We start from the raw sequence: 22440 nt of genomic DNA, 5'->3' as shown, positions 1-22440 counted from the left end.
AATAATGAATGCATTTTCTTAAGGTTATAAATTTATGCTAATCTAGAAGTTGAGAAACTTGATTTCAGACAGTATTATTTAATAATGCCAATCATTAGGTTTTTTTAAAATTCAATGGCGGTCGTTTTTTTTTTTTTTTTTTTTTTTTTCCATTGATTTTCAATTTTTTTTACATTCATTTTACACAATTTGCCTGTCTAATTAGAAAAGTTTTTTTTACTTAATGTATTTATTTTTTCTCACAAAGTTTACGTAATAGTTATCTATTATTCATTTCTAGCTTGTATGTCTTTGATTTTTTTAATGTACTTAATGTTCAATCATTTACAACTTCCTTTTTTCTGATTCTGATAATCATAATTTGATTATTTTTAGGAAATGGAGGAGGGGGAGGATTTAAAAGATGGAATTTCAACTTCCCTGGTTCCTGTAAGTTTTGATGCCAAGCAAACAAAATCAGTTTAATGAACTTTTCACAATTTTTTTTGTTTCAGATTATGCTATGTTCTAAGTACAGTGCGCAAAAAAAATTTACCACCCTGAATAACTATTAAACTAATAATCAGTCTTCACGCGTTCTAAATTCTTATTTTTTCGGGACAGTGACATGAAGTATGCATTACAAAAATGTACTTTCTCTGAAAAAAAAATATCCTTTTCCCGTCCGGTACTGATTTTGTACCCCCAAAATATAAGGAGTAGCCACAATCTAGGAGATATGATTCTAAAAATTTTGTGAAAATAAGGGATCAAAATTTGGACCCCGTAACACGATTTTTTATTTTTGCACATTTCGCCATATGTCGGAAAATTTTTTCAACGAACTGAAAACATTTTGGGCACAATTCTATAATTCGTTTATCCAAAGATAAATCCATGAAAAAAATAACTTTAGGTGTCTATTTATTATTTTATTTAATAATAGTCGTAAAAATGTAGAATTGTAAATCATATAATTTTTTATATTATTTTTAAAAAAATTTAATTTTTCATTGCAAAATACAACATTTCAGCGAAATCAGTCGAAAAGTTCCCGAGATATGAAATTTTAAACATACGAGTTTTTAGCATAGTATATCCAAACAGTAAATGCAAAGAGTACTTAAAAATAACGTTGTTTGTTTACAGCAAAAATAAATGCGAATTTCTCGTTTTTTAAAGTTTATAGATTCTAATGAAGTTCTTAACAAAAATATTTAGGCTTATAGTACCTTTGAGAAAGTGTAGTTGAAAATCGGAATGGTTTCTATGACGTAAAGCAGATGATTAAATTTCAATTTTAACAATGCTAACCGGACTAGCCTTCTTTCTCATACGGTATTCTCGAAAAATTAACAGTTTTTAAAATGTTTACAAATGTATTATGGAGAACTTTTTAGCATCCAAAACCATAAAATTGGGATCATGATATGAAACCGTAAACAGAAAAAGGGAAATATATTTAAGCAAAATACTGATAATTAAGTTAAAATAACGTTGCCAGGAAGTAACAATTGTTTTAATATCATCTACATACCAGTAAAAGTCATTAAAATGAGAAAATATACAAAAATTAAAATGTCAGAAATGTCCCCATACTTTTAACATTCCATTTTTATATAACACTGTTCATTTTCTCATTTGTCATTTCATTGTATATAACACGTTTGTATATCAATTGGTTTACATTGCATTGCAATACGTTAAAAATCAATACAGATAGACAGTATATAAATAATCTCATGAATAAAAACCCATTACATGTATGTTTAAATCTAAACGTATTGTATATAAACTCGTGTCATTATTAAAAAAACATGTCATTATTAAAAAACTACAGTGCGTCTAATAATTTGATCTAATTATTATAATATAATAATATAATACATGATATAATAAATATTCTATGTTTATAATAATATATCGCCTAATTTATCCAATAATCGAATTTATATTACACACCATCGAATTATCAATTTTAAATGGGATTCATTATTTCGAATATTATTTTCAGCATCCGTAGCAACTTCATCAGCTGGAACAGGTACGGAAAGATTATATGTTTTTTATACAAATTTTTTACTTTTGTTGCCTTTAAAATGGTTTGTCAATTACCTTTAATCTCAATTCTAATTTTTTGTTTTTTAAATTTGAATTAAACTTCCTCAAAAACTGTTTTTATCAAGAGGTAAATTCATGAATATTTTTTAGTTTTCATTTCATTTCATCATATAGCATTAAAAGAGACTACTTGTGCTGAAAATTTAGTATAAATGTATATAAAACTAATTTTTTCCTAAAATTAAACTCTATTAAAAGACGGAGTTATTATTTATTCATTTAGTGTGCGATTTATTCTCAGTAAAATTAAACTGATATATTAAACTAGAAAACTACTTTATAACTATAAAATAACTGGACAATAAGCTAGAAAACTACTTTATAACTATAAAATAACTGGACAATAAGCTAGAAAACTACTTTATAACTATAAAATAACTGGACAATAAACAAGAAAACTACTTTCAACATAACATGCCAATTACGGTAAAAAATATACTTAAAAAATTTAATCGTTCATTAACTTCAATACGCTCATTGTTTTTTATCAATATTTTCAAAGAATAGACGAAAATAAAATCTTATTCAAGCAAAGAGATATATTTAATAAATGTATTTCATTAAAACATTTTGCTCATACGACGCAGTTTTATTTTATATCTTCCCTTAATTAAAGAAAACCCCTTTCACAGCTTCTACCACCCTACATACTTGAGACATTTTTCTAAACGTTTGGAGACAATGTTTTTCCTATTGCATTGAATCATCTCCTACGGATGATTTTGACTTGTAATATTTATGTTTCTGACGCAAATAATTTACCGATTGTTAAGAATATTTGGCATTAAATGATGCTGTGATTATAACTTCGCTCTAAAATTTTCGTTTTCAGTCAATGTGCTAAAAATACATTTTCACTCTTTTTTTAGGGTGAAGCCTTCCTTTTTAATAGGAGTGATATTTTCAGCTAGATTTGTGGGAATATATAATTTAAATATAATAATATATTTAAATAATAATATAATAATATATAAGAATATAAGTAATAATTTTAATTTAAATATTATAGTTTATATTCTTTAAAAAAAAAATTCCTATTTCAATATTTTTGCTAGAATGTTTTTTTTTTTTTTTTAAATATAAACAGTTCTCCCTTCTTTTCAACGTTGAAATCATGAAAAAAAAATTTTTTTTTCTTTCAATTATGAAAAGTGTTTCAAACGTGATATGATGAGCAATCTTATTTCAGTGAAGAGTTTAAATAAACAAATAATACATTTTTTTGTCAACAATTTCAGGTAGTGGAGTCTTTAACATTTTCGGTAAGCTATTTTTGATTTAAATTTAAGTGAAACTTTAAATGTCAAAATAATTATCTATCAGTGAAATTAAAAGAAAGAAATATGATTTTACTTTGAACTTGTAACCTTACGAAAAAGAATAAACAAATAAATCACGATATGAAATCAAAACCCAAATGCTTGGTACAAAAATTAATGCTAATCCATTAAAAACATCCACAAATGTCAGAATTAATTACTTTCTTTCATTATGTATAGACATTGTTTATTTTATTTTCCTTATATACTTTAATTTTAAAACATTTTTATCTTAAAGAGTCATACAATGTAGTCATGCAGTCTTTTCCTTTCTTCTTCTTCTTAGGCCCTACAGCCGGTTACCGGCCAAGGCAGTGTCTCAGTCAGTTTACCCCATCTAGATCTATTCGATGCTATATTTCTCTATCTATTTACTCTAAGTCCTTTAACCACTTCTCTACTCCATCTAACCATCCTTTTCTAGGTCTTCATCTTTTTCTTTTTCCCTCTGGTGTTTGGATGGTTATTTTTTAAGAGGATTTTCATTGCTATTTCAAAATACATATTTTAGCCACTTCATTTGAGAGACCTTGATCATTTTTACTGTGTTAGGTTCTTCTCATTTGTGCAAAGTAAATGTCGTGAATTTTTTTCACACATAAGCAGAGTCAAGTTATTAGCGTCAATCAATGTAAAATAGAAAGTATATTCACAACGAGGTCACTAAAATTATCGCAATTCGCTAACCCTTCGACACAGAATTTTTACGAAACATATTTTTCATACTTTTTTTCATTATTTTATATTAATTTAGATCGAAATAAATGAAAAAATGTTATATTCAGCATTTTAATAATTGATGGTTAGGATATGCTTTTATTTTTGGTGTCTTTTTTGGCGTTAAAAGTAAAATCCTCCAAACACGGATGGATCTCTTCTAAACAGTAATTTTTTTAATTTTTCAACAGTTTTGTATAGTTGAAATTTACAAAATCATTTATTGACAAATTTTTAAATATGAATGGGAAAAATAATTCATTATACTTCTTTTGGATTTTATATTTAGTATAAATACAATTGCTGATAATCTAATAGATTTTAGAAACTATAGGACTGTTTTTTTTTCTAGTTAAAAATTACCAAAATACATTTTTGTTTGGAATTAGAGCGTCAAAAAAGAAATATATAAAAGGAATAACGGTATCCCATCTACGTCAAAGGGTTAATGTACTGCAGAATGTATAATATACAGCTATTATGTACGCAGCACATTTGAAGTATAAAGAGATATCTATAAAAAAAGTTGACTGATGATCAGATTTCCGAACAACAGGTTGCAACATTGATGCCTTTAAAAGTGGTTAACATTTACTTTTGAAAAAAATATTGTGCTATAATGTGATAAGAAAAAAGTAAATTCTTTTTATATTAAATTGGTTCTGATTCAAAGGTCCGATTTAAGCCTCATTTTTAGTATTTGCCAGAATACATGCCTCTTGGAGATTCACTACCACTCTAAACACACAAACAACTGTACAACAAACAACATACCACTCTAAACAACAACAAAAACAACTGTTTTTTTATGCTATAAAAATATATTTCCGTTTGCTAATTAACATTTCTGTCTAATTTTGTTTAATTAAATAGGAAATAGAGGATCTTCCAATAATGGTGGAGTAAATGGTTTCCGATGGGGTGGCTGGAACTCAGGTTACTCATTTTATTTATTATTATAACTATTATTAGCTATTATGAAATCTAGAAGTAAAAAGTGCCTTTGTAATGTTTTGTGATATGATATGAATTAGTTCTAAGTTTGTCGAAGAGCAATATTTATATATGTCACATTTCACAGTTGCTATAAATAAATAATCTGAAAAAGCGTGATAAAAAAATACACGTTTCAAAAATGAAATGCACTTAATTGAGACCCTCTTCCCTATATTGGGCGCTGATTAATGTTAAAAGAAACTAAATATTAAACATAACTTACATAAAAAATGCTGCCAACGCAACTAAAAACTCATTAAAGATAATTCTTGGATAAACAAGAATATTATGGTGATTAAAAAATTAAAACTGAAACACTTTTAGCAAATAATATGAATTGTTTGTGATTTTTTTAACAGTTACTCAGGATTGATAGATTAAGTTTTTCCTATCTTCCTGTTCTTACCCTCATCTTTTCTATAAGTATGGAAATGGATTCAATTTAAATTCAGTTCTGTCAAATTCAGTTATTTGGAGTTTTGTCCATTTCAGTTTTTTTAAAGGAAAAGCGTGAGCGATTTGATTTGCAAATAATTGAATAATTACACAATAGAAACATACTTACCAATGCCGTTAATGTTGATCTTGAAAACTTTAGATTGTCGCTCCAATGCCCAATATATACCATCGTATGGCTGTACTAAGGATTTTCAAATTTTCCTTCGGAGGAAAACATGCGAGCATTTGTTGAGATCCTTAAAAACAAAAAATATTACGCTTAGAATTGTAAGAAGTAGTAGGTATTGGTTTCCAGATCCTGAAATTTTCACTTAATAAAGTAACAAAGGAATGTGGTGCGAGGTTGTCTTTTGATGGTTGAAAAAACTCACCAAAAAGACGATGACCCATTCCATGAATGAGATCGAATGATGATGCCTAAGAATTGCGAAAAAATAAATACATGAAAGTCGAAAAAATTGAAACCACGCTGACGATTTATGATACATGGTTGTAGCTTTAAGGAGCCCATATAAATCTTTGTTCGCGCCATTTGATTTAGGAAAGTAGCTAGTTGCGTGTAGACAATATGTCTCTCTAAACTTTTCCCAGGAGCAAAAAAGTGCTGACACCGACTGACTAGCTAGACCTGTGATGACTGACTGTGAGACCTGTGATCACTCGTGAAAGAGTAGTAAACCTACATATCTATGAAGACTAAAATACTCCTGCTACTGTAACAGCAATTTTGCCAGGTATAGGTATAGCTTCTGGCCAGCATGAAAATCGTTTGATGATAGTCAGATAATAAGTATTAACTTTAGTAGGTGGTAGAGGCCCAATTATGTTGAGATGACTATGCTCGAGGTGACTATAACTTTAGTTGCTGTGACTCAGAAGATAGAGCTTTCGCTTTCTAATAGGTGACCTAATTTCGAATCGCAGTGGTGACTGGTTTATACAAATTCTGCTTCGGCTCGGACCAACCACAGTGCTGACGTAAAATATCCTCACTGGTGGAACTGGAAATCATTATCAGTGTTAGGTTATCTGCTAAATTGTAAGGTAAAATCGAGATTTCAGATCCAGTATCTACGACAAAATTTGATCTTGACGTGAAGTCTTGTAAAGATATAGCTTCTGGCCAGCGTGAAAATCGTTTGATCATAGTCAGTGTAATAACTTTAGTAGGTGGTAAAGTTTCAGTTATGTCGAGATGACTATGCTCGAACCTATAGCTGTAGTTGCTGTGACTCAAAAGATAGAGCTTTCGCTTTCTAATAGGTGACCTAATTTCGAATCCCAGTGGTGACTGGTTTATACAAATTTTGCTTTCGGCTCGCACCAACCACATTGCTAACGTAAAATATCCTCACTAATAGAACTGGAAATCATTATCAGTGTTAGGTTTTCTGCTAAATTGTAAGTTAAAATCAAGATTTCAGATCCAGTATCTACGACAAACTTTGATCCTGACGTTAAATCTCGTACGAAGAGACGGTATTTCGTTAAAACTCTGTTATTAATCGTCGTTGAAACAGAGGTTAATCGTTTAAAAGAAGTTTGTATCCGCAAACATCAGTACACAGATTGGCTTTATTTTGAAACTTGAGATTATAACAACAACGCCTTGCTTCTCCTCTGAAACCGCTTGTTGTGGTCTCATGAGATGGGGTTGTTTATTGGGGGAAAACTTGAGGCGTCTAAGCTTCTCATGCCCCTCCAATTTTATTAAAACGCAATTCTAAATTTTTATTTCTTTTACCCAATTTATCTACCTTCATCGATGACATATTTATTTGCAATGTACAGGCTTCAATACATTTTTTAATATTCCTGCTGAGGTTTGCACTTTCTTTGGTAAAAGAAACCTCAGTTATTTTATCAGTCATTTCTGCTATTTTATCTAAGTCAACCGTTTTTACTTAAGGATAGTTTGCATTGTTTCTGACAGGTGTTGCATCACCAAAGTGACTTGAGATCACCAGTTTTTATCTGAATCCTAGCTTAAATTTCACATCTGCCATTGCAATGCAGACAGTTTTCAATCCATTTATTCTAATCCGGAAAGCAGTTTTTTTAACTTTTTGAGACTGTAGCAGAGCACCAGTTTTAAGACTTTTTAAGGCTAAGTCGAGTTTTTAAAACTTCAAAACTTGCCTCCGCCAATGGTTGTTTTTACACATCCGAAACTTGCTCCAAAGCATCCCCATATAAGGCACTAACTACATTATGGCTAACTACACAATAAATCGTTTATTTCATCCCTGAGATAAAAAAAAATGAGACTGTGATGATGCGAACAATAATAAAGTCTTGCAATAAGTCTTGCAAAAATGGGTGGTGGTTTCACTACCACTTTTGAAATTTCAGATTCTTCCAGATAAGGCATACCTGATAAAGATAATAGAAATACAACATCTTAATTCGTAAAATTTTGGAGTAGAAAATGATACCGCTACAGATTTAACCAAGCAACAGCAACTGGAGTATTCGCTGGGTTGAGAAGCCCTGCAGAAAGCATCTAGTTGACATGAAATCACTCCGGCGAAGTTTTTTAAATAATTCATGTCTAATTTCTGTATTTTTTTCTCCGTTTAACGAACAGGTGTTGCCCATTTCGAATAATTCAATAGTGATTTTGTTGATTTCGGTAACTTTTTTGTTACTAACTCACTTAAATATCAATTTGAAATCTCTATACTTTTTGAAATTACTTTTAAACTTCCTTTATACTTTTTAAAATTCCTCAATGACAAGGACACCAAAACTGTGCTGTGAAGACGATTGCTGTGGGTCACCTTGCATACATTTTTGTATTTTAATATTGTTTCATTCATTTTTTCTATGACTATTAATAATCTGTATACATCTAATAATAATGTGTCGTGTAATGTATCTTATAATATCTATAGAATTCAAAAATTAAATTAGATATTGTCCCGGCTGTTGCATCTTATTGCTTATTTGTTTTTTAAAATAATTCCTTTTAAAGGTAATGGCAACGGAGGAGGAGGCAACAATAATGCTGGTAATGGTGGCTGGGGCTCCAATGGTGGTGGTAAGTAAATAAAACTTGATATGAAGAGGAAAACACCAAAACTGACATAAATACGATAAATCCGCATACTTCAGCTTTTCTACGATAATGAAAAGTACCTACGCGAAAAAAGTGAACACTCAGAACGATTTGTAATCAAATAATTCGGTTTCCACGTTCTGAGAGTCAATTTTAATGGTTCGAGGGCCTAAACTTAAGTATGTTAATTAGTGTACACGATATTTTAAGTTAAAAAATCAAACGAATTTTCGGCAGGTTTGGAACTCTATATACAGTCATCAAAATAAAAAGCGAACCACCCAGAATAACTTTTGATCTAATGATCGGATCTTTACGTTCTATGTCTCAATCTTTATGATTCGAAGAGGTGACTTCAAATATGTTAACTAATTAGTGCAACTAATTAGTGCAACTAATTAGTTAACATTATTAGTAATTAATTAGTTAACTCATATGAAACCGCTCGTTGTGGGCTTATGAGGTGAGGTCGTTTATTGGGAGAAAACTTGGGAGGCCTAATCTTCTCATGCCCCTAAAATTTTTCAAAACGCAATTCTAAATTTTCATTTCTTTTACCCAATTTATCTACCTTCATCGATGACATATTTATTTCCAATGTACAGGCTTCAATGCATTTTTTAATATTCCTGCTGAGATTTGCGCTTTCTTTGATAAAAGAAACCTCAGTTATTTTATCAGCCATTTCTGCTATTATATCTAAGTCAACCGTTTTTACTTAAGGATAGTTTACATTGTTTGTGGCAGGTGTTGCAACACCAAAGTGACTTGAGAGCATCAGTTTGTAACTGAATCCTAACTTAAATCTCGCATCCTCCATTGCAACGCAGTCAGTTTTCGACCACTTTATTCTAATCCGGAAATTCTTAACTTTTTCCAGACTGCAGCTGAGTACCAGGATATAAGTCGAGTTTGTAAGACTTCAAAACTTGCCTCTGCCAATGGTTGTTTTAACACACCCGAAACTTGTTCCAAAACGTCTCCATATAAGGCACCAACTACATCGTGGCCAATTACACAATGAATCGTTTACTTGATGACTGAGGTAAAAAATTGAGACTATGATAATGCGAACCACAATAAAAGTTTGTCTTGCAAAAATGGTTGGTGGTTTCACGACCACTTTTGAAATTTCAGGATCTTCCAGATAAGGCACCTGATAAAAAATAATAGAAATCCAATATTTTAATTCGAAAAAATTTAGAGAAAAAAATGATACCACTACAGCTTTTACCAAGCAACATCAACTGGCGTATTTGCTGGATCTAGAAAAGAAATGGCGAAAACGTTGAGAAGCCCTGCAAAAAACATCTAGTTGACATGAGATCACTTCATCGAAGTTTTTTCAAAATTCTTGCCTGATTTCAGTACTTTTTCCTCTGTTTAACAATTGGTGCTTTCCATTTCGAAAAATTCAATAGTGACTTTTTGTTCATCTCGGTAACTTTTTTGTTACTAATTCGCCTAAATATCAATTTGCAATCTCTATGCTTCTTAAAATTCCTAAATGACAAGGACACCTAAATTTAGCTATGAAGACGATTGATGTGGGTCACCTTGCATGCATTTTTGTGCTTTAATATGGTTTCATTCAGTTTTCTATGATTATTAATGATCTGTATATATCTAATAATGATGTGTCTTGTAATGTATCCTATAATATCTATAAAATTCAAAAATTAAATTAGATACTGTCTAGGCTGTTGCATCTTATTGCTTATTTGTTTTTTTTTTAAATTCATTTCAAAGGTAATGGCAACGGAGGAGGCTACAATAATGGCTGGGGCTCCAATGGTGGTGGTGGTAAGTAAATAATATTTGATATGAAGAGGAAAACACCAAAACTGACATAAATACGATAAATTCGCATACTTCAGCTTTTCTACGATAATGAAAAGTACGCAAAAAAAGTGAACACTCAGAAAGATTTGTAATCTAATGATTTGGCTTTCACAATCTGAGAGTCAATCTTAATGGTTCGAGGACCTAAACTTAAGTTTGTCAATTAGTGTATACGATATTTTAAGTTAAAAAATCAAACGGATTTTCGGCAGGTTTGGAACTCTATGTACAGTGCTCAGAATAAAAAGCGGACCTACCAGAATAACTTTTGATCTAATAATCGGATCCTTACGTTCTATGTCTCAATCTTTTTGATTCGAAAAGGTGACCTCAAATAGGCTAATTAATTAGTGCAGATAATATTTTAAGTTACGAAATCAGACACAAAAACGTATTTTTTTCTGGAGAAACATACCTTATTTTTCAATGAATTCGGATTTCCAACCCCCTAAGTATGGGGAGTGGCAGCAATCTGGGAAATATGGTCCCCATAGTTTGATCAGGAGAGCTGTCCAAAGTTTGGTCGCCTTAATGTTAAATTTACTTCTTGCTTATCTCGCCATATCTCGAGAGCTTTGGCAGCAAATTTTTAAAAAAATTGCACACTTATAAAATTTGTTCTTCAAAAAGTATTTCTATGCAAAAAAAAAATTATTATGTTTTTATTATTTTATTTAATAATAGTCGAAAAAAGTTTGAATTGTAAGGTGTATATATTTTTACATTATTTTAAAGTGTGTAATTTTCCATGGCAAAATACAAAATTTGAAATAAATAGGTAGAACAGTCTCTAAGAAATAAAATTTTGAAAATATGACATTCTTATAAAATTTTATTTCTTAGGAATCATTCGACCCATTCTTTTAAAATGAAACTAAAAAAAAATTAGTAAATATTTTCCAAACGTTATTGGCATCTTTGAGAAAACGAATTTATAATTGCGTGTGAAGATCTGATCATTAGATCAAAGGTAACTTTGGGTGGTGAGTTTTTTTTTTATTTACTTTTTTTTTGCTGCACTGCGCATAATTAAAACTCATTAGCCTAACTAAGCACTCATAAATTCTAAAATCATATAGGAAAGCCTATTTACACATTAAAACCGACAAACAGATACTTCTTCAGTCGTAGTATGAAATGCCTATTCATATTAAAAAAAATTTTGAATTTGAATCAAAATATACTTTAATACTCAAGTAAGAACAAGAACAGATCTAAGTTATAATTTTAGAATTAAACTCATATGGCTTATTTACTATTTTTCTTCCGATTACTTCAATAAATTTTTAATTAATTTTTTTTTTATCAGAACTATAGCTCTAATTTTTTAAACTCTTGTACTGAATAAAACAGAATTATTAAGAAATAATAAGCATCTTATTCACTGATTAATTACATATATTTATTTTTATTTACATGAAAAATTTAAATTGAGTTTTAAATTTAGGTGCAGCTGCAGCTTCTTCAAGCTCATCGTCAAGTGGAGGTATATTTTTCATTTGTAATGCTTTATAATTCAAGTTTAAAATATTTTTTAAACAAATTCAAATCAACTTTTTGTTTGCTCTTAATTTTTAATTTTATATTCGCTAACTTAAGGTTAGATTTTTAAATATTTAATTTGTATTTATTATAAATTTTAATAATTCACGTTAAACCTAAATTAAGTGCAAATGTATTTAGGAATCAAGTGACTTCTCTGAGATTTAGATCATCTTGAATACATTATTTTAATTAGGAAAATTATTTAAACAGTGATAACTATATCCGAATTTTAATTTCTGGTATAAATTTGAAATGTTGCTTCGATTTAAAAAAAGCATACATTAATCTTAAAGGAAATATGTTTGGAGATCTTTATTTTGTGCAAAATGAATTAAAATATGATTCAGCATCGAGAGTATTCCAAAAATAGCTCTTCAAACAGCACTATCAGAAATATGTATAACGAATACATTGAACAGTATGAAGAATGTCCATTAGGCAAAAATATACCTCTATTGTATATTTTTGGCTTAAAGTAACGAATCTGCCGTTATTATTTATTTATTTATTCATTTATTTATTTATTTAATTATTTATTTATTTAATTATTCATTTATTTTTACCAATCACCATTCTTCCAAACATCGATGTTATAGCTTGGTGACTTTACGTATCTTAACAACACACAATAACAACTCACAAGCAAAATAAAAGGCACTCTTATTAACAATGGGACCATCGCTAACCTGGTGACCAATTTTATCATCTATTTTGGTGACATTTTCGGTGGAAAAAAGCCTCATCTACCTTCCCGAAATTTTGTGGCTCTAGTTGCAGTAGGAAGCGATATATCCTAAGGTTCAATAGAAACCTAACGACTTTACTCCAACTCAAACGGTTCGTAATGGAGCATTTTTGGACTTGACCTATGACACGAGTAGTTTTGTTTATAAAAATTAACATGGTGTTAAAGGACAGAAAGGTTCAACTTTATACAGTGTCATTATTCTTTTTCAATAACAAAACTTTGAGCCACAAAATATAATCAAGAAATATATCCCTTAATCATGAAATCTAGCACAATTGAAAAAACAAAGTCAAGCGAAAAGACCCTAAAAAGAGTTTTAAAGATAGAAAAGTGTACTCAGTCCACTCCAGAATAAAGAATAACATCGTGGCCTTGTGTTGATAATTCTTTTCGGCCATAGCCCTATAAAATGACGAAGACTAGAATAGTTACTTTAACCTCCCTTCATTTATGGAAGTATCAAGTTTTCATAATAAAACATTGTATATTTTAGGTGGAGCTGCCGCGGCATCAAGTTCAAGTACCGGAGGTAAGCATTAAGTGGAATTGTTTGTTTCGCTCATTTTTCCCTTATTTTAATTTTTAAAATATATATATAAATAAATGGAAATAAATTCTTTATAGCTATTGATTACACTTTAGAATTCTCGATTGATTACATTATTGAATTATTGATTACATTATTGAACTATTGATCTATTGAACTATTGAATGTTAATCTCTCGTTTTCAACAATTCAGAAAATTAGTGTAGTATTCTTTTATTTATGATAATCACGTGATTTTTAACGAAACCCCAAATTGTTAACTAATTGTTAACTAATTCTTGTGTCATCTTGATACATTCTTCGAGTGTTCCAACATTTGTTTCTGATTTTAATACCGTTTTTACTATATGAAGGCGTGTTACTGCTCTCGCTTGTCAAGATCTGATTTTCTGATTAATCTAATTCAATAAACCTAATTCTTTTGACACAATTCGTATATAACACAATATGGGACAATAATAATTTCCTCAAAGATGACAAATTGTTCGCTCAGAACGTTTCACACGAAACAATAATATCAAAAATGCTCAAAAGAGAAGAGAAAACGTAAAACAATTTGAGTTTGAGTAATACAATTAATCTTTCTTATTTTTCCGCAAAAAACGCAAAAAAAAAATTTTGTATTGTAATTTAGTTTTTTCAAAATGACAACCATTAATCTCTAGGGATGCAAAACAAATTAATAAACGAAGTAATTTAATACCAAAAGGAGAAAAAGTTGAAAGTTTCAGTGAAGGTCACTAAGATTCATACTTCTGTCACCATAATGTATAGTAATGAATTTTTTTCACATTATTCAGGTGCTCCGTAAAAGCCTCCCATTATATATATTTTTAGAAATTTTGTAAAATGTGAAGTCGAAAACATATATAAATATAAACACATTTGACGCCGCAAATTGTTCTTAGGTAATAAAAAAAGGCAAAATTTTATTAAAACACGAAGAACTAATTAGGAGGTAGAAAAGATTTCTAACTTTTTTTATAACCGTCGTTGAACAGCCGATCCAATTTTGGGTTTACGACTGCCAATGCTCAACTCCGTATCCTTGTAATTTTGAACTAAATCCAGAAGACAAGGGAACTCCTAGATCAAGTAGTGAGAGAAATTTTGACTTCGTGAAGGACTTTTTGATGAAATTTACCCGTATTTGCCTTACATGAAGAGGAAAGCTACGAAAATCCTTCACGGTTAGTCTGATGGAAAAGGAATTCTAACCCATCACGTATCTTCCACTGGGAATAATTTACGTCAGCACTGTGGTGGGTGCGAACAGAGTGCGGAATCTGAATCTACATGCCATCACTGGGATTCGAACCCAGTTCACCTCATTGGAAGATGAACGCTCCATCCCGTAAGCCCCCGCGACTCAGAAGAGATTAAAAACATCAAAGCCTGTTTGTTTAGCGAGAGAAAATTAGAATTTATTGAAAATAGTTTTTAAATATTCCTTCTTTTTTCCTGCGGCAATCAAACTGCAATCTGACTATCTGCTCCTACACGTCAAAGCCCAAGATCAGGAAAGCTGGAATGGACACCGTGGGTCTTGGCCCTTCATAGGCTGTCACGCCATAGAGTTTAGTATCAATTTAGATAAAGCTTATGAGATTATAATGTTTAATTTAAAAATTAAAGCGTTAATTAATAATAGTTAGCAAAAAAAATTTTCTTGAATGGATTTGCTTTTAATGTTAAAATATTTTTTTAAACACAAATTACTTCATCTTCCATCATCGGTAGAGTATTTTAAGGATTATATATTTGTCAGAGTGTATTTTCATATTTTGTTTCTGTTGTATTTTACTTGTTATTTGTAAAAGAATCGTATTTTACGATTTTCAGGAGGTTCAGCAGCTGCTTCCAGTTCTTCATCCAGTAAGATAGTTTGTTGTTATTTTAATTAAATTTTATTATTTTAATTGTATTTTGATATGATTTTTAAATCATTTAATAATTAAAAGTTAAACGATTAAATAACCATCATTTAGCAATTAGATCATTTAAGAATTTAAAAACACTTAAAATTTAAAAGTTGTTATGGATTAAGTAAATTTTGTCCTTCTATTATTCATATGTAATTTATGTTAATTTTTAAAAATGACGGAATAAACGTTTTAGAAGTTGAAGAGGATTTATTCAATCTCTTAAAACTATCCAATATACAGGGTCTTTATAATTAAAGTTCCACTTTGAAATGGCTATAAAAATATAACTACCCGACCAAATGTCATCAAACTTGGTAAATGTCTATAAGAGGTCATGGGATTTTAGTTCCCGCAAAAAAAAAAAAAAATTGTTCAAAAATTCACCACTAGCGGAGAATGGCGCTGTATGCAATAGTGTTAAACAAATGTGAAATATGCAAATTTGTTTTACACGTCATGTGACTTTGCAGTTATAAAAGTGAGGCGTCTTGTCTGAGCTGTCAGTGTTCTGAGTCGACAATGTCGGTTACCATGCAAGACCGTGCTTTACTCGTGAAATGTTACTATGAATGCGACAGCAATGAACGGAGGGCTTTACAAAAGTTCCGTACTGTAAGAGGAAAACGCCAAGGTCCAATGACACAGCAAGGTTTACGGAAAATTATGGCAAAATTTCAAGTCACAGGTTTGTTATCTGTTGCACCTGTTATTTCGTTAAACCTTATTGCATACAGCGCCATTCACCGCTAGCGGTGAATTTTTGAACTTTTTTTTTTGTTTTTTTTTGCGGGAACTAAAATCCCATAACCTCTAATAGACATTTACCAAGTTTGATGACATTTGGTCGGGTAGTTTTATTTTTATAGCCATTTCAAAGTGGAACTTTAATTATAAAGACCCTGTATTACTTTAAGCGTAATTTCTTAATTATTGAATTGTTTAAAACCTAGTTTTTCTATGTGAGCAGTATCTCCACTAAATTCCGCTAAATAAATATTTTTTCTGCTGAATGAATATTTAAAATGGATTGATAATGTGATTGTTTGTCTCTGAAGTAAGAAAATTAATATCTTGATTATAAATAAATATTTTTAATGCCTAATAATAATTACAATAAGCATTATACAAATATTTACTCATGATTGTGCTTTGTAGATACAAAAAAATAGTTCCATTTTGATTGCATTTGCTTTTTAACACAATTTAACAATAGATTATAAATTTATTTTTAATACTCTTCTACACTAACCCCATAAAAAACTGTAAAAAAATTACGTTTCATTATTAATTGTTTTTGTACGAAAAAAATTAAACTTCATGTTTTGTATTGCGTTTATTCGTTTACTTTAAATTTTTATTATATTTTTAATCTAAAAAATACTTTTATTCTAAATTTATTAATTAGTTTTTGTATCAGTCAAAATGAGGATAATCATTTAAATTTTAACAAGCAATATATGTTCAAAATTATGCTTGGTAATCTTTATGGGGAAAATTTATAAAAATGCACGTTTCATTTGCATATGCAACATAAACATGCTAAATAATTTTATTTAGCTTACTGATTTATATTAAACATGTATAACATTTTAATTCAATTTATTTAATTTTTTTAGGATTTTATAAAATGCACTTTTTAATATATTTATTGTTTTAACTCGAGGAATATAATGTACATTTTTACAAGCAAATATGCGTAAAAATAATAATGTTTAATTAATTAATTTTCATTCGCCTCAGGCGGTGGTGGAAATCGATGGAATTGGAGATGGGGTTCTAAAGGTGGTGATGGTAAGTCAGCTTATATTAAAATATTTTATTTCTGTTTTCTTTACCTTTTTTAGAAACTGAAAAATATTAGAGGGAACGGAAAGTAATGTCATTTCGGCGCATTAAATATGGGTTAGTCTTAAAAAGCCATTCATATTTTTCGATCCATTTCAATTAGTTTTCGATCCTGCATTGAAAATCTTGATAGCAAATATCAACAAATATAATGCACCGATATGACAATACTTTCCGGTAGATAGTACTTCCAGTTGCCGGTAGATTGCAGTAACATGTAGGGTAAACCAACCAGTGAAGGAACACTACCCAGTGAAGGAACATTTCTTATATATTGATTAAAAATAAGAATTTGAAAGTTTTTCTTTAGATTGATTGGTAACAATAGCTTACTGCCAAACAATAGGAAGTCATCTAGCAATGTTTTGGATTACCTGGTCAAATAGACTTCTCTGGAAAAATTTTTGAATTTTTTAGTATCTCTGCAACACCTTGTTTCTTTGAAAAAATTATAAGGTGAGTGTTTGCATGCATATGTTTGAAGTGGAATTAATTGCATGTAATAGTTTTATTTTTCTTACTGTGAAAAAGAGAATTCAAAATATAGTTATTGAAGTTACGTTTTATTTTTTTTCAAGCACCATAGCATAACAAAGTACTGAGATAAGGGGGTGTTTATTCACTGGATCACCAAACGATGAAAAACCAGTGAAGGAACAAGTGTTCCTTTACTGGGTTTTTTTCTAAGTTAATGAAAATAAAAGATAAACTTTAATTTTCTTGTACCTTTAGTAATGTTCCGCATCAAAAGTATGTTAAAAATACGAAAAACAACTTTTAACCAGTAAGGGAACAGGCATGTTCCTTTACTGGGCATATATTTCCCAGTGAATGAACAGTATGTATTAATATGTTGACACTTTAATTTTCAATTCATGATTACAAAAAAGAAAGTTAACATTTTTCAAGTATTTATATGTTATAATTTCAAGAATAGGCTTGTTTTTAAATATTTGTATGGCTTATAAATTCATAAAGAGCATTAAAAATAACCAAAATTAGGTGTTCCTTTACTGGGTGTTTATTCACTGATAAAAGCTGTTCCTTCACTGGGTCTTCTTACTACTTGTTATTTGAACCTCCAAAACTTTAAAGCAATATTATGTAAGTTCTCTGCAATTTTTTTACATAATTTGCAATTAGTAGCAAATATGTTGACATTGCCATTTAACTAAAATTACGAATTTTGAAATTAATACGATTTTTTAAAAGGCAGGCGAAGCTTAAGTGTTCCTTCACTGGTTAGTTTACCCTACCACTGAAGTCAGTTGTAGTAAAGAAAAATTGCGTTTACAGGCGGAGGGAATTATGAATAACCCTGTACTTAAATTAAGGGAACAAGCAAAACACAAAATAGTATATCTTGTATTCATAAAAATAATGTATTATTTTTAGTCATAATTAATTTAATCACAACATGAGTAACAGTATGAAACTTTCAATAAATATATACTTTACGTTTATTACGCTAATTACAGGTGGTGGAACTGTCACTTTATCCCCCGTCGAAACACCTGCACCAACAGGTAAGCATATATAGTGCAAAAAGGTTTAGTTCACCAAAAATGGTGGTACTCCTTTTTAGCTTGATGTATTTTTAAAAAAATTTTGAATCAATAAAAAAATTAATTATCTGTATTACACTAGTGTAACGCTTTTAATTATTTTAATATAGCAATAAGGAAAACAAAGGAAATTAAAATAAAAATATGACCTGATAAAAATTAAAATATGAATAAAAATTTTTTGATTAAGAAAATGATTGAAGAATACTAGATTTTTATTTCTTTTAACTGGGCGCATTATATTAATTTGTTACGTAATCTTCTTTTTCTCTTCTTTTTTTTTTATTCTGCGCATTTTAATAGAGGGCGTTGTTTTCTTTTGTTTTAAGTGTTTCCTTTGCATTTAGTTTGCTTGTGAAATCGCTGTTTGACCGGTTTAATATGAGTTTTTATTTTCTCAAGTTTTTGTTTCAATTTCTCTTCTGAATTGGTTTTATGTATTTCATGTATTTTTCCCTGGACTTGTACAAAACCTTCGGGGTACTGAAGGAGTTAATTTTGGCATTTAATTTGGCCTCTCTCTCTCTCAATAGAAAAGGTTTTGTTTTATGGCTTCCGAGGCCGGTATCCCCTGAAGACGTCGGCTTCGGTGGTCATATTTTTATTCTTATTTCCTTCGTTTTCTTTATTGCTATATTTATTCTTTCTTTTGAAAATTCTGCTTCTTTTAAGCGCGTTTCTTTCAAAGACAGTTTGGTCAATTTAGAATTAAATATTTTGTATTCTTTTACTATTAAATATTTTAAGTTTTAACTTTGTCACCAATCAAAAATCTAGGTACGCAAGGGTCTGTCTTAAAGAACATTTCAGTCATAATTCTTTTAAATGATTTTTTTCTAATTATTAATCTAATAAAGCCTTTGTTTTAACAAACAAATTATCCCAGCTTTTAATGAATTAGGTTCAAATATTTTAAATTTTTTAAGAGAATTTTAACAGCTTTTAAATTAAAATGTGTGCAATTTTTTTTTAAAAAAAATAATAAAAAATGTCAGAGTGTTTTAAACTTTTAACTGACTTAGTTTTTCGTTTACTAGATTATATTTTACGTTATTTAAGAGAAAATGCGCTGAGCTAATGTATTAATAAGAAAAGCTAATAAAAATAATGTAAAAAAACAGCAGATGTACTTCTTGTTGCTTTAAAATGCAAATTGTGAAAAAATATGGAATAATCAGAGATATTTTTTTCCAATTCAATGCGTTAATAATTTAATAGGTGGAGGATGGGGCGGAAACAAATGGAGTTGGAACTGGGGTTCTGGAAACGGCGGCGGCGGAGGAAGCGGTAAGTGGGCTACATTACTTAAATTTTTTTAAGAAAAGAACCACCAGCAAAATAAACAAGTATTTCTTAAAAACTTTAAGCGTCTCTTCCATCATTGTAGGTTAGTGCATACACTAATTCTGTAAAAATTAAATCAAATATGCGCCTAGCACAGAGAGAATATTAAGACGTATTCCAAATAGGCTTAACAGAATAGAAGTTAAAAAAATGGAATATTTGAAAGTGACGTGGTGTGTATATCTCGATTTTGATTGGTTGTTGAAACGCGGCATTTGTTTATGTTAGCAACTGTTCTTTCCATTTTATTTCCAGTAAGCTAAGCCCATCAAATGTAAATTCTCTCAAATAACACATTCCATATTCTTACACAAAGATTCTTTCTCACAGATTTCAATTCTTTCACTATATATTTCTTACTTAACACAAAGACAGGCATGACGCCATGTGGAGCATAAACAAACTTCTTATGCATTGAAGTTGAAAGGTACACAAAACAAAAATGTATCTAAGTTACAATAAAATACATAAACAAATAATAAATATAATAAAGACATAGTAAAAGACAAAAGCAAAACGCGCAGGAAAAAAACCGATGTGCGAAAAAAAAAGCTTTTGCTTCATTCGTTAACAAAAAAAGATCATTTTCTCTTATACAAAGTAAACTATAAACTTGAATAAACAGGATTTTTTCCGTTTTAATTATTTCATTACACGTAAATTTCTGACTTTTAAACCCAGTTATAAAATGAAAAAATACTTTTAATAATAATTTACTTTATCAATTATATTACAAGAAATAATACTTCGCGGAGAAAAAAAATCTGGTTAAATTACCACACTATATGGTAATGGCATTTCTAGTAAAAAAAACATAATTCTAAAAATAAAGAAAAAAATATATGGTAATTAAACCATACCTTTGGTGATTTTTTCGTTTCATATAGTATAGGTTTACCGGATATTTTGGTTTTCAAAATTATAATTTTGATTACCAAATATTTAATAAAAAGAAATAAAATTGAAAATCAAATTTAGCCTAATAAATGTTTTTTGTGCCATATTTTAAAGTATCATGATTAAGTTTCCAATTTTTACCACATATACACCATTTTATCACAAATAATTAAGCAACTTTATCACGTATTATTAAAACGTTTTCATATTTAATTTTACGAAAATAATTACCAAAGCGCTTTGGTAAGAACTAACGAGCTTTTTAGAGTTCTTATAACACCAGAAACACGGTTAATTTTTACCACATTCTGATAGTTTTGGCCACCTTTTTTTTGTGTTGAAATTCGAAACTTTTTAAGCGCGTCATGCTGTTTGCATCAACAGCAACAAAATTTCTTAACTTCATTAATTTTAGAAATTCTTTGAATGGAAAAAAAAATTTCCTACTTTGTATTACATTAATGTAACGTTTTTATTTTTATTTTATTTACTTATTTTTTAGATGTTACTTTATCACCAATTGAAAATGGTAAGTAAGAATATTTTATTTTAACGAAGAAAAAATCTTAGTAATAAATATGCTTCTTGTTATTCTGTAACTGTAATTGGAAAAAAAATGTGGAATAATAAGTGCTGTAAGAATTTTCAAAGTTAATGTATATCTTATTATTTAGGTGGAGGAGGGGGTGGAAACGGATGGAATGGGGGTTCTGGAGGCTCTGGAGGCAGTAGTAAGATGGCTACATTATTTGATTTTTTCTTTTAATTTATTTCAAGAACATCACAAGTTCAACAGTTTCAATAAGGGAAAAGTAGTACAACCCAATTTATTTTGTAATTATTTATATGGATGTCTATACACAGAGGAAAAAAGTCGGGTAAAATTACCAAACTAATCACATGGTAATGACATTTCTGCTAATGAAAAGAAGCATAATTCTAGTTAAAGGAACTATAATATACGGTATTTAAACCGTTCTGTACAAAATCGGTATTTTCGTTCAAATTACAACGGTTTAACGGACATTCTGGTCTTCAAAATTTTACTTTTTATTACCGTCTTTGTGCAGCGGGGGCTACTTTGTGCAAATTCGAATTTGGCATTTTTCAAGTGCTGCTATTCAGTATTATGTTCATTTCACGTTAAAAATGTGTGGAATTTGAAGATAGAAGTCTCTTCTATTACTACAAACATTTTTTCGAATTTTAAAACAATCTCAGAGTGTGTTTCGTTCATCCAATGTCAACAATTTTCCGAGGACGTCGGATGTCGAAAAGTGTGCGTGGAAACTTTAGCTGTGAAATGCAAAGACGTTGATAAAACAATTGTCGTAAGTGCAAAATTTTTTATTTATACATTAATAAACAATTATATCATGTTAGCGTTAAAAAAAAATTTAAAATTAATAACAAATAAACGGAAAATGAAAAAAAAAATGCACTGTGGTGCTACTTTGTACAAAGTTTCATTCGTTTTTTTTTTTTCGACAAAAAAATTGTCAGACGTTATAAAAAAAATACATCGAACGAGAA

General features: G+C 29.5%; 1 protein-coding gene across 16 annotated transcripts in view; it reads left to right on the top strand.

The window, feature by feature from the left end:
• LOC107440889 (uncharacterized) overlaps positions 1-22440 on the top strand; it is a 123379-nt gene that overhangs the window by 88884 nt on the left and 12055 nt on the right. For 14 of the 16 annotated variants that reach the window (XM_087161134.1, XM_087161135.1, XM_087161140.1 and 11 more), the window contains 14 exons: positions 376-429; positions 1994-2023; positions 3339-3362; positions 5010-5072; positions 8566-8631; positions 10399-10452; positions 11939-11977; positions 13278-13313; positions 15174-15206; positions 16997-17047; positions 18580-18627; positions 19885-19953; positions 21410-21436; positions 21582-21638. In XM_087161134.1, coding sequence (XP_087017260.1) covers positions 376-429; positions 1994-2023; positions 3339-3362; positions 5010-5072; positions 8566-8631; positions 10399-10452; positions 11939-11977; positions 13278-13313; positions 15174-15206; positions 16997-17047; positions 18580-18627; positions 19885-19953; positions 21410-21436; positions 21582-21638 — 651 coding nt within the window. The remainder of the gene's footprint in view (positions 1-375; positions 430-1993; positions 2024-3338; positions 3363-5009; positions 5073-8565; positions 8632-10398; positions 10453-11938; positions 11978-13277; positions 13314-15173; positions 15207-16996; positions 17048-18579; positions 18628-19884; positions 19954-21409; positions 21437-21581; positions 21639-22440) is intronic. The other 2 variants (XM_087161127.1, XM_087161128.1) reach the window with 2 other exon arrangements.

This window comes from Parasteatoda tepidariorum, chromosome 4 (assembly GCF_982258835.1).
Source record: "Parasteatoda tepidariorum strain Cologne lab strain chromosome 4, Ptep-v5.0, whole genome shotgun sequence".
In the NCBI taxonomy this organism is placed as follows: Eukaryota; Metazoa; Arthropoda; class Arachnida; order Araneae; family Theridiidae; genus Parasteatoda; species Parasteatoda tepidariorum.
This window is presented reverse-complemented; position numbering and strand designations above follow the sequence as displayed.